The sequence below is a fragment of the Mesoplodon bidens genome (assembly GCF_964165515.1).
Source record: "Mesoplodon bidens genome assembly, chromosome: 2".
NCBI classification, from domain to species: domain Eukaryota; kingdom Metazoa; phylum Chordata; class Mammalia; order Artiodactyla; family Ziphiidae; genus Mesoplodon; species Mesoplodon bidens.
Genome location: NC_138177.1, coordinates 148,411,810 through 148,428,870, shown reverse-complemented (window position 1 = coordinate 148,428,870; position 17,061 = coordinate 148,411,810). Strand labels below are relative to the sequence as shown.

The 17,061-nt window shown below is 42.6% G+C and overlaps 1 protein-coding gene across 1 annotated transcript in view; it reads left to right on the top strand.

Moving 5' to 3' along the window:
* RAD54L (RAD54 like) overlaps positions 1 to 17,061 on the top strand; it is a gene marked incomplete at its 5' end in the record, with an annotated part of 73,550 nt that overhangs the window by 4,313 nt on the left and 52,176 nt on the right. Inside the window, one exon of the mRNA XM_081225998.1 lies at positions 6,185 to 6,253. Within this exon, the coding sequence (XP_081082124.1) occupies positions 6,185 to 6,253 (69 nt within the window). The remainder of the gene's footprint in view (positions 1 to 6,184; positions 6,254 to 17,061) is intronic.

Here is a 17,061-nt window from a genome sequence, read left to right as displayed (position 1 = left end):
AAATAAATAAATTTTAAAAATACTGGTTTTCATTTATATTACTGATATAAAATTGGGGGAAAAAATCATACTCAGGGGACTTCCCTGGTGGTCCAGTGGTAAAGAATCCGCCTTACAATGCAGGGGACGTAGGTTCAACCCCTGCTCAGGGAACTAAGATCCCACATGCCATGGGGCAACTAAGCCCACGTACCACGACTACTGAGCTCGCGCACCTCAACGAGAGAGCCCATGTGCTGCAAAGTACAGAGCCCACGCACTCTGGAGCCCATGCACCACAACTAGAGAGAGAAAACCCACGTGCCACAACTAGAGAGAAGCCTGCACGCCGCAACGAAGAGCCCGCGTGCTGCAACTAAAGACCCGATGCAGCCAAAAATAAATTAAATAAACATATAAAAAAATCTTTAAAAAAAAGAAAAATTTTTTTAAAAAAGGGACTTACTTGGTGGCAGAGTGGTTAAGAATCCACCTGCCAATGCAGGGGACATGGGTTTGATCTCTGATCCAGGAAGATCCGACATGCTGCAGAGCAGCTAAGGCCGTGCGCCACAGCTACGGAACCTGCGCTCTAGAGCCTGCGAGCCGCAACTGCTGAAGCCTATATGCCTAGAGACCATGCTCTGCAACAAGAGGAGCCACTGCAATGAGAAGCCTGCACACTGCAGCGAAGAGTAGCCCCCACTAGCCACAACTAGAGAAAGCCTGCATGCAGCAACGAAGACCCAACACAGCCATAAATAAACAAACAAACAAACAAACAAATAAACAAATAAAATTTATTTTAAAAGAAAAGCATCATACTTGGGACTTCCCTGGTGTTCCAGTGGTTAAGAATCCATCTTGGGGCTTCCCTGGTGGCTCAGTGGTTGATAATCTGCCTGCTAATGCAGGGGACACGGGTTCGAGCCCTGGTCTGGGGGGAATCCCACATGCCGCGGAGCAACTAGGCCCGTGAGCCACAACTACTGAGCCTGCGCGTCTGGAGCCTGTGCTCCGCAACAAGAGAGGCCGCGAGAGTGAGAGGCCCACACACCACAATGAAGAGTGGCCTCCACTTGCCACAACTAGAGAAAGCCCTTGCACAGAAATGAAGACCCAACACAGCAAAAATAAATAAATTAATTAATAAACTCCTACCCCCAACATCTTAAAAAAAAAAAAAAAGAATCCATCTTGCAATGCAGAGGACGCCGGTTCAATCCCTGATCGGGGAACTAAGATCCCACATGCCGCGGGGCAGCTAAGCCCACGCACCACAACTAGAGAGCCTATGTGCTATGGAGCCTGCGTGCCACAGCTAGAGAGAAACCCACACACTGCAATGAAGAGCCCGCGCCACAATGAAAGATCCTGGCGTGCCACATCTAACACCTGACGCAGCCAAAAACTAAATAAATAAAATACTAAAAAAAAAAAAAAAAAAAGAATCATACCCTAAGAATCCCTCCCCAACTGGGCAACCAAGTGCCCACAACTCCTTTATCATCGCAGAAGACTGGAAAGTAAGTTTTGGAAAGAATAGAACAGAAGGAAGGGAGGAAGGGGAAGGGAAGAAGACTGGAAGGCAGGAAGGAAGAGAGGGAGGGAGGGAAGGAGGGAAGGAAGGAGGAAAGAGGAGAGGAAGGGGGGAGAAAACAAAGCAGGAGAAGCATTTTTAGTATGAAAAATTTTGTTTAATACATTTAGTTTGGTCATGTACTACATGGTTTCACTGTTAATAAATTTGTCCCCAGCACGAAATAATTGAAGATGATCTCTTTTATCCTGTGTCATTAATAGTCTGTGCAGTCTGTGATACTTCAGTTATTTATGTCCACATCTCCTTACTGAAACTGTAAGCTTCTGTTAAGCAGGGAGAGTTTCTCCATTATCTTTGTAATTATTGAAAATCCAGGTACCCAATAATCATTTGTTTAATTGAAGTTAACAAATATTCTTCCAAATGTTGTGATGTTCTTCCAAAAACACAAATAATTTCAGGTACAAAATTTTCTGTGCTTATGCCATAGTAGATAAGTTAACCATAGTAATGTGTAAAGCCAAATAGCTACCATTTATTGATTAGTGAATACTTGTCAGGCACTATGCTATGCCCATTAATGCTCCTTCTATTGCTGAAAATAAACCTTTAAATTAGATAGTATCCTCTTTTTACAATGAAGAAATGATGGTTTAAAGGGAAAAAATATTCCAATTTCATATGACTCATTAATGGCAAAACTGGAACTTGAATCCAGGTCTGTTTAATTCCAGTGCCTATATTTTTCTCAGTGTAGAAATACTTGGTCTGATTTCTGGCTTATCATTGTAGGTGTGACTAAAGCAGTTATTTCCTGAATAATTCAATAAACATTTATCAAGTAATATATATTTAAAAAATAATAGAACCAAAGGTCTCCAGGTTGGGAGACACGAAGCAAAGTTTGAGAGCAAGAGGGATTAAATTAAAATATACTAAATGCTATGTAATACCCCTCCCAGCCTTTTTACTTGGCTCCCAGAACATTGGCAGCTTTGCTTACATTATACTCTCTAGATGGGTATAATATAGTGAATGTGATGTACCCAAGAAAAAAAAACCACACACGCAAGGTACTACCTACAGGCCTTACCCAATCAGACATCCTAGCAAAATAACCCTTAGTGAGGTTCAGAGCTGGCAAGCCTCAGGCACAGAGTTTCCAATCAGCTTTTTAGAGACCACTCTGAAGTATAAGCAGCAGCTAAAGATTGTAAGACATCTGATGAAGCCCTTTAACTATATAGACCTATACAAACAGAAAAAAGAGACTTGAATAAAATGGAGATAATTCAGGGAAATAAGAACTTAAACAATCATTAATTATATTCTTAAAGAGATGAGATAATATTGCAGCCATGAACAAAAACAGGAGGTTATTAAAAAAACATTCAGAGAACTAGAAATAACTCTTGGAAATAAAAACATGATAGGAAAAAAATGAAAAACTCAATAGAAGGGTTGATAATGTTGAAATATTTCACAAACTAGAATACCTATAGGGAGAGATGGAAGAGAAAAAAAATAGAGGATCCTTTCAGGGTGCCCTCTATCCAAATAATGGTATTTCCAGAAAGAACAAAAAAACATATATTGGAGGAGAAATAATCATCAATGAAATAATTAAAGAAAATCTCCAGAACTGAAGTTCTGAGTTTACAGATTAAAAGAGCCCAACAAGGGCTTCCCTGGTGGTGCAGTGGTTGAGAGTCCGCCTGCTGATGCAGGGGACACGGGTTCATGCCCCGGTTCAGGAAGATCCCACATGCTGCGGAGCAGCTGGGCCCGTGAGCCATGGCCGCTGAGCCTGCGTGTCCGGAGCCTGTGCTCCACAACAGAGAGGCCACAACAGTGAGACGCCCGCGTACCGCAAAAAAAAAAAAAAAAAAAAAAAAAGAGCCCAACAAGTGACGAATTCAGTGGATGAAAACAGAATCACACCATGGCAAATTACTGTGATAATTTAGAAAACTGGGCACCAAGAGAAGATCCTAAGAACTTCTAGAAAGAGTGGGAAGGTGGTCACATACAAAGAATCAGAAATCAGAATGGCATCAGACTTTTTAAGTGTAACACTGAAAATTAGAAGACAATGGAACAATGCTCTAAATTCTGAAGAAAAATTATTTTCAACCTAGATTTCTATACTCAGCTGAACAGTCAACAGTGTGAGGAGCAAATAACATTTTAAAGCATGTGAAGCTTCAACAAATATACCTCCTATGCAGGTATAGTCTATGCAGACTTTATCAGGAAGCTACTGGAGGAAAAGCACCACACACATGAAGGAGTAATCAATAAAGAAGATCTGGGATCCAGCAAACAGGGATCCAACTCAGGAGAGAGGCAAAGTTGAATCCCCAAGGTGATAGTGAAGGGAGATCTCTGGAGGACAGTTGTGCAGCAGGGACAGATTGGAGCAGATCAGAAGGCTCCTAAAGAGCTGCCTCTAAGAAGATGGAATAGATAGAACATATGTTGCATTTAAAAGCCTTGAGAGGGAAATTCAGACAACTGGGAGAGAGTTTAGGGATGACTTACTGATAATGATATACCAAACTAAGCAAAATAGTAGCAGTAGTAATAATAATAATTATTATTATCTAAAAAGGAAAACTTAAAGTTATAAGAAAGGAAAAGTAACCATAGTAAACCACATGGCTTAGCTGTGAATAGCATTTCCAAATCCTAATAAGGTAAATGCTGAATAATTAATTTTATTGCATATATTGGGCATGTGGGGAGATGGGAAGGGTATGAGATGGCAGTGGAGTAGGGAGTAGCATGAAAGAGTTAAATCCTTAAACTTCTATTGTGTGTGAAGTCAATAGAAAATACCTAAAACTTAAAAATCAATAAGCAGTTATTTGGGAATTAGAAGGTAAGTACCGAAATAAACAGCTGAAAAAGCGATAGTAGCTGTCTTTGGAAAGTGGGATTTAGGACTAGGATGGGGGAACTGTTACTTTTCATAATAAATCTTTGAGAACTGTTTGCTTCTTTAATCTATTACATCTATTACTTTTATTAAAAGTAAAGGTAGGGAATTCCCTGGTGGCGCAATGGATAGGACTCCGCACTCCCAATGCAGGGGGCCCAGGTTCAACCCCTGGTCAGGGAGCTAGATCCCACATGCATGGCGCAACTAAGAGTTCGCATGCCACAACTAAGGAGCCTGCATGCTGCAGCTAAGGAGCTGGCAAGCTGCAACTAAGAGGCCAGCGAGCCACAACTAAGGAGGCTGCATGCTACAACTAAGGAGCCAGCAAGCCACAACTAAGGAGCCTGCCTGCTACAACTAAGTCCTGGTGCAACCAAATAAATAAATAAATATTTTTTTTAAAAAAAAGGTAAACCTAGGACTTCCCTGGCAGTCCAGTTGTTGACACTCTATGCTTCCACTACAGAGGCTGCAGGTTTGGTCTCTGGTCAGGGAGCTGGGATCCCACATGCTGCACAGTGCAGCCAAAAAAAAAAAAAGTAAAGCTAAATAAAATGAAATTTTAAAAGTTGTGTGTGGCAGGACCTGGGGTTCCCACAGAAATATGCTAGAGGTGAAGTTAGAGGGATGGGCAAGAGCTGTATTATGACAGGCTTTTGAATACCTGCTGCTAAAGTGCTTAGATTTTACTCTCTAAGAGCAGTGCAAAGCCTGAAAAGGTTCTTGAGCAAGGGAGGGACAAGTTCACACTTGTGCTTGGGGAAGATAACTCAGTGCATCTGAGCTAGAAGGGACCCTAGAGATTACCCAGTAACTCCCAGTGCAGACAAGGAGACTGGTGTATAGTAGAGGGAAGCCCCGAATCCCCAGCCAGTGAGATTCTGACCCTTTGAAGCTCTAGCCAACACTTCCCTCCCAGAGCAGCTGCTACCAACATCCTGAAGGAGGACCAGGTTAGTGCCTTCTTTACCCCACCAGCTCCTGCCTCATTTTGGCCCAGTCTACTTCCCAATTAACACTTGGCTGCCTATCAGGCTACTTTTTTTTTTTTTTTTTTGCGGTACGCGGGCCTCTCCCTGTTGCGACCTCTCCCGTTGCGGAGCACAGGCTCCGGACGCACAGGCTCAGCGGCCATGGCTCACGGGCCTAGCCACTCCACGGCATGTGGGATCTTCCCGGACCGGGGCACGAACCCATGTCCCCTGCATCGGCAGGCGGACTCTCAACCACTGTGCCACCAGGGAAGCCCCAGGCTACTCTTTGGATGACTGCTTCTAAGTCTTACTGGTGAATCTGGACTGGTTCAGTAGTTAATACCCTATCTGTGAAGTTCAAATCTCAGTAGGATTGGATTTTAGCACTTAACACTTACTGAGATTTTACTCTGTACCAGGCACAGTGCTCAGTGCCTAGAAAACAACATCACAAAATTCTCCCAGCCACCCTATGAGGTGAGTGACCTAACCCTATTTCACAAACAAGGAAACCCAGGCTCAAAGAAGGTAAGAAAGTTGCCCACAGTCATATAGCTAATCAGTTGTAGAGCTGAGATTTTAAACAGCAGTTTCTCTGCTTCTAAAGCCTACACTCCAAACCATTCTATTTCCATGCTTCTTGAAAGTGAAGCATAGTTGGTTGGATCACAAGGTAGAGGCCTCTAGAAACACTGGGGAAACCCGTGGCCCAGAACCTGGAACTGATTCCTTCTCCCACTCCCCTAGGCTTACCTGCGAGCCGTCGACGTGAAGATCCTACAGCAGCTGGTGACCTTGAACGAGGGCATTGAGGCAGTGCGCTGGCTGTTGGAGGAGCGGGGGACGTTGACCAGCCACTGCAGCAGCCTCACCAGCAGCCAATATAGCCTGACAGGCGGGAGCCCAGGCCGTTCAAGGCGAGGCAGCTGGGACAGCCTGCCAGACACCAGCTTCACTGACCGGCTGGACAGTGTCTCCATTGGCAGCTTCCTGGACACAGTGGCCCCCAGCGAGCTGGATGAACAGGGCCCTCCAGGGGCTCCCCGTCCCGAGATGGACTGGGCAAAGGCTATACCCGGTGGGGAGAGGACCAGGACTGAGGTGGACCTGACAGCCACCAGGCTAGGAAGCTTGAGGGCTGTATGGAAGCCCCCAGGGGAGGGGCTCCAAGGTGGACCTCCTGAGCCACCAGAGGATGAGAGTACCAAGCTGGGCTTTGAGACCCACTGGTACTGGGGCCAGTGCCAGGATGATGTGACCTTCCTGTAACAACTCTTCCACCCTTTTGTACTCCTATGGCTCTTTCATCGCTAGGCCCTGGTCTCCCTCAAATTTATTCTCCCTCAATCTGGGATTAGGAAGAGGCTGCATTGAAATCAGTTACCATGGAAACCTGGCCTCACCATCTCTCTGGTCCCTGGGGAGGCTCTGCCTTTATCCTTCAATTATAGGGTCCTTAGAGCTATTTTCATGGTTACATTGACTCTAGAGGCTTGACCTGTGGCTCCAGGTGTGATGGTATCTCTTCCCCTTTCCTCCCAACTGGGATTTGATGGTTTAGCATCCCTGCGAGATCACTGATGAAGAGATGGGGGTATAATTGCCTCACCCAACATCTAGGAGCCTTGGCTCCCCTCTTGGCCAAGATGGAGGATTGTGGAGGGACATGGACATTCAAGGCCAACCCTCCATGGATTGGCCCTCCCAGAAGCCTTTGGGGTTGGTAGAGCCACCCCTTCCTGTCTGGTGAGTGATGTCATTTCCTGCCAGGATGGATTAGCCTTTCCTCTGTACCAGTCTTTTAGTGATGATAGGTCAGTATAGGGGTGTCTGAGCCCCTGCTGCTAAGTGAGACCGTATCATTTATTCTCCCTACCATTATTTCTTGTGAGTGGGAACATGCCACCCTCCTCGCAGGAAGGTTTCTCAGTCAGATGTTTGTACTTCTTCTCAGAGAGGTTCTTAGTATTTAAACGGGGAGTTCTCATTTTATCCTAGGGATTCTCACTTCCTCTCTGACCACACGCCTGTCTGCTGCCAGCATTCCTATATCTGTGCTTTTAGGGAGGAAACTGGCAGGAGCCTCCACCTACAGCTCTCAAAAGTCTGTTTGGCCTGCCCTGCCACAGTCCCTTGTCTCACTCTGTCCCTGGGTTGCCCCCATTCTTGTATTCTGGCTCCAAATCTGTCCGCCAGGAGGTTCAGCCTTTGTGTCTTCACACCTTCTTGGTTTCCACTTTGGGCCTCAGACCTTTTATATGCAGATGAGTTCCTCAGCCTTCTCTCTCCAACGCTGATGGGAGCCAGAGGGAGGAGAAGCTTGGGGTGTACCAGAATCTCCGAAAGGGGGAGGTATCTTCTCAGATCCCGTGATTCCCCTGCCCCCATCCTGCCCCAGACCTTCCACCATTTGGTTACTAGGATGCCTGCCTGAGGCCAGGACACAAGGAATCCCCTTGTCTGGGTTACAATGGGGGGTGTGGCAGAGAAAGACAGAGGCTCTTTGGTCCTAGGGCCCACATCCTGGGAGGGGGCGGAGTAGGAGGGAAAGGCTGCTTTCCTTTCTTCCTTAGAGCAAGCTTTAGACTCCCCAGACCTGCAGAGGGAGCAGGGCACTGGCTCTGGGCCTGGGTCCCAGGGCCCTAGTGAATTACACTAAAGGAGAGACTCGGAACCTGCCAACCTGGGGCTCAGGGAGGGGACAGGCCCAGAGAGAGGGTGGGGACAAAGGCTGTGGCTGAAGTCAGAGTATGAATTATTGGAGGTTAACCCTTTGAACCCCAGGTAACTGCCCCTATGTTGGTCCCTGTCTTTCCTGGGCCCTGAAACTAGATTATTGGAAGGCAAAAAGGAGAAAAAAGGATGTCAGGTGATCCTTGCCTATTTGCTGTGCCCTCGTGAGTTGGAGGAGTCTTCCTCAAATCCTGGAATAACTCCTGCAGTTTCTCTACTTTTCATTCTATGCTGAGGAAGGGATGGAAGCCAAGTTGATTATCTCCAGTTCCCCTAAACTCCTCAAGTCTGGTTCTGCAACCCCCCCACCCCAATCCTTTTGGGGCAATACATTTCCTTCTCTCCTCTCAAACTGATTGAAATCTCTAAAGAATATCCGTAAGTCTCTTCTTTGCTGCCCACCAGCCCTCTCCTTACCCCTCTGGGTCTTGGGGCTCCTGACCTCCCCTCAGGCTGGGAATTCAAATACCCCTTCCCAATACCCTGACTCTGTTGCCATTTTGTGGTGACTTATGGGTAACTACCTTTCCACTTGGAACTCTTGTATTCCTTTTCAAAGCTTGCTTATTCATTTAATCTGTAAACTTCTGAGCTGAAGAGGTTGTCCGCCCTCTTGTGACCATTATGCACCATTGCTGGAATAGCTGGGTGAAACCTTCAGGCTCAAATATAGCCTTAAAGAAGACCAGCCCTCTCATTGCACAGACCGGTTAGAGAGACAGGCCTACAGAAGGCAGAGACTTTACCAGTGTCACCCATGGTAAATCTGTGACCATGCTCAGGTTAAAGAACCCAGATCGCCCGCCTGCCTGCCTGCCTGCCTGTCCACCCACAATTCCATCACTTGGCCAGACTGTTTCCCCACCCCACCCTGTCACCACCCAAGCCCAAAGGATCTGAAAGCAATTTTCTCCCTGCTTTAATAGGTTCTTACCCCACCCTAGAGAGGCAGCTCGGTATTTAGAGAAAGAGCCACAGGCTCTGAGGAAAGAGACCCTTGGACCAGGATTGGGTAAAGGGTGCATTAATATGGACCACAGATATAGGGAAGATCAATCTTGGAACAACTATTTTCCTGGGAAGGTAGGGTGAGTAGGCCCAGACATCATGGGGGCAGAATTCAACATTCCAGACCTGGACGTGAGAAGCAGGGGATAGGCGTGGGAGATGAGAGATAACGAGATCCAGTTGGGTCCTGTGGAGTTGGGGAGCTCCAAAGTCAGGGGATTACAACTCAGTTGGACTGGCATCTGAGGGTATTGAGGGGTTGCAGAGGTGGGTGAGTGGGGCTGCCTGGGAACTCCAGGTAGCCTGGACATCCCATCTCAATACCTTAGACTCCATTTCACTACTAGAGAAGCCCAGGAACTCTGGTAAGCACACATTCTTGGTCCCTCCTACGTGCCTCTGGACTGACTGTTTAAGGCTTAGCTCTCCTGTTAGTTTAGACCTTTCTGGGTTATGAGGAGGACCTGTTTAGGAGCTCAAAGAAGAAAAGGGTGAAAAGGGAGAGAGAGGCAGAGAGACAAAAGAGAATGGGATGAAAATGGAGGCTTGAAGATATGATCAGAGGGAGCATACTATCCTCCAAGTGGGCTGGGGACTTGTCAGGGCTTGGGGTAAAGGCAGAGATGACAGAGCTCTTGGCAGCTGCAGAAACAGTGCCTGGGAGTATAAGGGGTGGTGCTGGCTGGGATGAGTCCACCAAGGAGATGAGACCATGTGAATGGGCAAGTGTAAGTGCCTGCATTTAGGATGAGGTGGTGAACTTGAGCACTGGACTGACTGGAAGCTCAGTGGCAGCTTAGGTGAGAAATGCTTGGATCTTGCATTGGATGCAGGCTCACTCTGTGCATGGTGCCAGGCACATACTGGATGTTCAGTGATACCTGTTGAATGAATGGAGAAATGAATGTAAACCCACGAAGAGATGTGACTTATAATTTTAAAAGTGGGTAATTAGGTAGTAATAGGTAATTTTAAGTATTATTCCATTTAATTCTTAGCAACACTGTACAATGAATTATTAACAGATCATAAGTGAACTATGGTAGGAACCTACGTCAGTCTGACTGGAGGGGCTTCCAGGAAGTCTTCTCTGATTCCCCACTCCCCTCTCTCACAGACCTTACGCTTCTAGAAGAACAGGTTATGCTGCCCAGCAGCAGGGCCAGTGTACATGTTTCCTATTGCTGCTGTGACAAACTTAACGGCTTGAAACAACACAAATGTGTTATCTTACAGTTCTGGACGTCACAAGTCCGAAATCAATTTCACTGGGTTAAGTTAAAAGTTAAGGTGTTGGCAGGCCTCTTCTGGAGTCTCTTCTGGAGACTCTAGGGAGCAATCCATTTATTTGCCTTTTATAGCTTCTGGAGGCCGTTTGCATTCCTTGGCTCATGGTCCCTTCCTCCATCTTCAAAGCTAGCAGCATAGTATTTCTCCTCTCTGACCTCTGCTTCCATTCTTACATCTTTCTCTAATTCTGTCTCCTCTTAGGAGGATTACTTTGTGATCACATATCCTTGTGCTTACATTGGGCCCACTGGGATAATCCAGGATCATCTCCCCATCTCAAGATCCCTAATTTAACCATACCTTCCAAGTCCTTTTTGCCATATAAGGTAAAATATTCTCAGATTCTGGGGATTAGGACTTGAACATCTTTGGAGGAAGGACCACTATTCAGCCTTCCACAAGCAGAGATGGAGGGTGGGCAGGAGGATGCATCCACACCCAGAAGGAGCCTCTATGCTTTGTCTAGCTTCCTTCGGCCTGGAGTGAGAGGTGGTGCCAAGGGGAGCTAGCCAGGCCCAGGCCCCATGTCTGGAGAATGGCGAGTGCCTCCTGCATCTTCACTACCAAGGAGAGCTGAGAGTGAAGGTCAGACTTGGGAGAAATTCTCAATTTAGGGAATTTTTCAGGCCTGAGATGTCCCTGGTGAACATGGTGGAGGGTTCTAACAGGCTCTATCTTCAACACTGCCTCCTCTCCACGACGATTCCGTGCTCCCCCTCAAGGCAGAAGATAACTACCAGCTAACTAGCCTGAGCTCTCTCTAGAAAGGGTAGATTAGTTGTCTCTCTTTAAAATTATTATCTTTTTATTCATTAATATTTAAACCATGCTCCTCAGAGCGGGGTGAACTCTCATCATCTGTTGATACTAAGTCTCTTTTTGTTTGATCTTTTTTTAATCGCTGATCCCTATTGTCATTCCTCTCCCTGACCCAGGCATACACGTTAATGTGTTCAGTATGTGTTTGGATATGTATGTATCTTTGAAAATATAAATAATTATGTGCTTATGTGTTTTAATATATATAAATAGTAAGCCAGCCTTTATAATGAATTGCCCCATATTACAGTAATTTAACACAATAAAGATTTATTTTTCACTTACACAGGAGCACAGGTATTCTTGGTTGTACGGCTCTCCTTCACTGCCCATTTCAGGTCCCAGGCTCCTTCCATTTTCAGGTGGTGATAGCCTGATCCTGCATCATAAAGTTCCCTGTCAACTTTTCACCAAATTGTTTTACCATCCATTAATGACCATTTTATTAATTGGTTATTTCACTAGCAATTACAAAATGATGATTTCCTAATGCTATTATTTTTTCTTTTATTCTAATTTTGTACAGAAAAACATTTTCACATCCTCCAGGACCATCTGGTTACCCTGAAATAAAGTTCAGACCAGAATGACAAAATAAATGCTTAAATCTCTTCCCTTATTTATCCCTTTCAAAGTAGTAAGTTGATGTCCTAGCAACTTGGTGTTCAATGATTTTGTTTTGTTTCGCTTTCTCTTTAAATTATTGTTGTGAACTTATAGCTTATATTTATTTAATGTCTTTTAATCATTTGTAGTTATTTTTGTTTTATATTATAAAAAATCTTGAGTGTAAACAATAGTAGAGAAGATAGTATAATGAATTTCCATGCATCCATCACCCAGCTTCAGTAATTATCAACTCTGGCCAATCTTGGTTTATTTATTCCCTCAGCTACTCTCCCCCTAACCAAGATTATTTTGAAGCAAAACTAGATACGATTCCAGTTCATTTGTAATGTTTTAGTTTGTACCTCTAAAAGATAAGGAATTTTATTACCATTATGGCACCTAAAATTAGTAATTCCTCAATATAATAAAATATAACTATTCAATTTTCTGATAAAATTTTTTAAAAATTTAGTATCAGGATTATGCTGGCCTCTTAAAAGAAGTTAGGAAGTGTTTCCTCCTTCTTTGTCTTCTGAAAGCATCTGTGTAAGATTGGTAGCATTGTTCAGTATTTGATAGAATTCATCGGTGAAATAATACGGGCTTGGAGTTTTCCTTGTGGGGGAGGTTTTTGATAACAAATTCAATTTCTGTGATACATATAGAGCTATTCCAACTTTTAATTTCATTTTGAGTTAGTTTTGGTAAGTTGTGTTTTTCAAAGAATTTGTTTCAATTAAGTTGTTGAATTTATTGGCATGAATTTGTTCATAATACTGCCTTGCTATTCTTTTTTTTGTACATGGAGCATCAAAAAATATGGAACGCTTCACAAATTTGCATGTCATCCTTGTGCAGGGGCCATGCTAATCTTCTCTGTATCGTTCCAATTTTAGTATATGTGCTGCCGAAGCGAGCACCTTGCTATTCTTTTAAAAAGTATTCATTGTAAAATAAAGGACAAGTGTAGAAAACACACAAAACAAATGTAAGGCTTAATGAATTATTCTAAGGCAAATACTCCTATAACCACTGCCATGGTAAGAACTAGAACCCACCCAGAAGTCCTGTCCATGTGCCCCATCCCAATTATAATCCCCTTCCTCTGCTGATAAGCAACCATTTCCTGATTACAGTATTCACTTCTTTGTATTTTATTTTATATCTTTATCATCCAAATGGACATTCTTAGATACTATAGTCTTGTCCACTTGCAAACATTTGATGTCTTTTTATTTTATTTTATTTTATTGGAGTGTAGTTGATTTACAATGTTGTGTTAGTTTCAGGTGTACAGCAAAGTGATTCAGTTATATATATACATATATTTATTCTTTTTCAGATTCTTTTCTCATATAGCTGATCACAGAATACTGAGTAGAGTTCCCTGTGCTATACAGTGGGTCTTTGTTAGTTGTCTGTCTACCTTAGACAACCAACATAGTATGTATATGTTAATCCCAAGCTCTTGATTTACCCCTCCCCCACACATCTCCCCTTTGGTAACCATAAGTTTGTTTTCGATATCTGTAAGTCTGTTTCTGTTTTATAAATAAGTTAACTTGTGTCATTTTAAAAAAAATTAGATTCTAAATGAGTGATATCATATGATATTTGTCTTTCTCTGTCTGACTTACTTCACTTAGTACATTTGATGTCTTTTTAAGTCTCTTAATTTAAAGTCCCCCCTTCATCCCTTTCTTAATTCCTTACAATTTATTTGTTGAACAACCTGGGCCATTTGAAGTGTAGAGTTTACCACAGTCTGGATTTTGCTGATTACGTACTCATAATGCAGTTCTGAATGTTCCCGTGTTCTCAATATTTCCTGCAAATTGGCAGCTGGATCCAGAGGCTGAATCAGACTCAGATTTGATCACTTCGGCAAGACTCTAAGAAGCATATAAATCCAGTCTCTACGCTTACAATTTTTTTCAGGTGTTGATGTTTATTGCCAGTAGCCATTTATACGTTGAGGATGCCATTAATTCTACAATTTTATTTATTCATTGAAATACTTTCATAAAGAGAAACATCCTCTTATCTACTATTTGGTTTCTGAGGGTACGGTTCACATAGGAAAGGCAGAATAAATGTTTGATTCTTTTTTCACCAGTTTTGAAGATAATGAATTGAATCCCTATCATCCTCCAAAGTTGACCACCCTAAAAAATACCACTATGAAAAAAATATATATCATTATGAACCTATGGATTTATATATATTTGATGGGTTTCAATCATTAATTAGAATAATTGTCATTATTGAACTGCCAAGTGCCCCAACTTTGGCCAGTGGAGTCTCATTAAACTGTCTCCTTGGTTCTTTTGACGTGACTCTAGTAATCTTTTTTTTTCCTTTGGCTGCGTTGGGTCTTCTTTGCTGCGCGTGGGCTTTTGGGCTTGCTCTAGTCGTGGCGAGCAGGGGCTACTCCTTGTTGCGGTGCATGGGCTTCTCATTGCGGTGGCTTCTCTTGTTGCGGAGCATGGGCTCCAGGCGAGCGGGCTTCAGTAGTTGTAGCGTGTGGGCTCAGTAGTTGTGGCTTGTGGGCTCTAGAGCGCAGGCTCAGTAGTTGTGGCGCACGGGCTTAGTTGCTCCACGGCATGTGGGATCTTCCCAGACCAGGGCTCGAACCCGTGTCCCCTGCATTGGCAGGCAGATTCTTAACCACTGTGCCACCAGGGAGGTGGTAGTAACTCTAGTAATCTTTGATAGCTTTCCTTCTGTTTGGTTTGACAAAATATTCCTCGGTCATCTTCTATACTTCTTGCCCCAGACTGCAATCAACCATTTCTCTAAGAAGCCTTCAGTTTTTTAAGTAAGAAATTATATTTCAAGACCACCGCCAGGCCTTTTCAGGGGACAGAACTACAGATTCAGTGGATAGACTATATATATAGTACACACACATACACACACTAAAATAATTCAGGAGTACATAGTGATACTTTCAATTCAAATTAAAGACTCAAGAACTTTTACTTAATCTCTTCTCTGGCTCCTTTCTTCCATACTGAGAATCTTAGTTTTAAGGACACAGGAGATGATAGAATTAGAATATTCCACAATTACTCATTTCTTTTATCCCATACACAAAGCACTCTCAGAATAACAATATTAATACTACCACCAGTATGATTACTGAAAACATTAAAAAGTATTTTGGAAATGCACTTACCATTCTCCACCTCATTAAACAACTTTGTAGTGAACCTACATTGTCAGGGCATATAGTCATGATATGCTATACTCTTTTTTCTTCTTAGCCCCTATGTACTTTTAGTTCTACAAGTAATCTTATAATACTCACCTCCAGTCCTTAAGTCACTCTACTCATTTTGGTTGTCTCAAGTTGGTTTTCTACTAGATTCCCCAGGAAAAGTCCTTGGGAACAGTATTCTCTGAGATCTTACATGTTGATAAGTTTGTGCCCTTTATACTTACTAAGTCTTTTGCTAGGTTCACACTTTACTTTCTTGAGTTTCTTAAATATGTTACTTCATTCATAAAGTATTTGAAAAGTCTAATGATAATCTAATCTTTCCTTCTAAGTCATGTGTTGTGTGTGTATTTTTTTAGATGCCCAAAGTATTTTTTTCTTTAAAGTTCAGTCATTTTATTAGAATGTCTTGGTGCTGGTCATTTGGGGACTATATTCTCAGCTTTGAAGTATGATCTTTGAATGTGTAGCTTCAAATTTTTCTTTACTTCAGGAAAATTTTCTTCAATGGTTTTTAGTGTTTGTTCTGTTACCTTGTTTTTGTTTTCTTCTTCAGGGACTCTATCTATCTCTCTCTCTATCTAGCTATCTAACTGTCTATCTATCTCTATTTTAGTCTTCTTTGCCTATTTTCAGTATTGGTCATTGTCTTTCAAATCCTTTTTACCTTTCTTCATTCCTTTTTGATTTAAAATTTTTTCTTTTCCATTTTATTTATTTAAGGCATTATCTATTGTGTTTATTTGCTGTTGTGTACTTTCTAGTTTGGTCTTCATTTCTAAAATGATTTTTTTCTTTCATTTCTAATTCTTCCCTGAGACCTGTCACCTCATTTCTGAGTTTTTCTTTTTTTTTTTATTATATGAAACATATATTGTTATTTATCAACATTTTAAAAAGGACATGATATAGAGCAAGTATTGTTTTCCAAACTTATTTGAGCACACAGTTATACTAATATATCACAAATAAATGGTTCTATAGGAGGAATAAATGAGAGCTCATGTGCAAGAACTAGGGAAAGGTATTAAAGAGAGACGTATTTTCAAGTGTGACCATCAGTAGCTTCAACTAATCATGTCTTAAACTTGACCAGTTGATTGGAATCCCCTGGCTTAGATAATAACTGATTTTTTTCTTGAGTCCAGTATAGGGAGCCCCTGAGCAGATGCCAACGTATCTTAGGAATATACAGTTTGGTGCTGAAAACAATATACACATACATTTGAAAACAAATAAATATATCATCTGAATGGGATGGGGACTAAGTTTGGAAAGAATTTCTCAGGGAGACCTGATTTGTGCATTTGGCTAAGAACAATTGGCCAAGAGGGTAGGGACATCATAGGATATATAAAATGGCCTTGGAAGCAAGGAATGGTGGGATTAAAAAAAAGCATACTGGCTTGCTTAAAGTGGGGGCACCAAAGTAAAGACATTTTAAGATTGAAAGAAGATCAAATTTTAGATTTGATAGAAAAGGCACAAGGACCACTGTCAATTTTTTAGTATGCTGGGTGAGGTAAGAGATTCAGATCAAAAGATTTCAACAGGGACTTCCCTGGTGGCACAGTGGTTAAGAATCCGCCTGCCAATGCAGGGCACATGGATTCGAGCCCTGGTCTGGGAAGATCCCACATGCTGCGGAGCAACTAAGCCTGTGTGCCACAACTACTGAGCCTATGCTCTAGAGCCCGTAAGCCATAACTACTGAGCCCACGTGCCACAACTGTTGAAGCCCACGTGCCTAGAGCCTGTGCTCTACAACAAGAGAAGCCACAATGAGAAGCCCATGCACCACAACGAAGACCCAACGCAGCCAGTAATAAATAAATAAATTCATTTAAAAAAAGATTTGAATGTTATTTGCCTGAGATAGTGTTGAGTTTTTCTCTTTTCTTTCCTTTTTTAACATTTTTAAAAATTAATTTATTTATTTATGGCT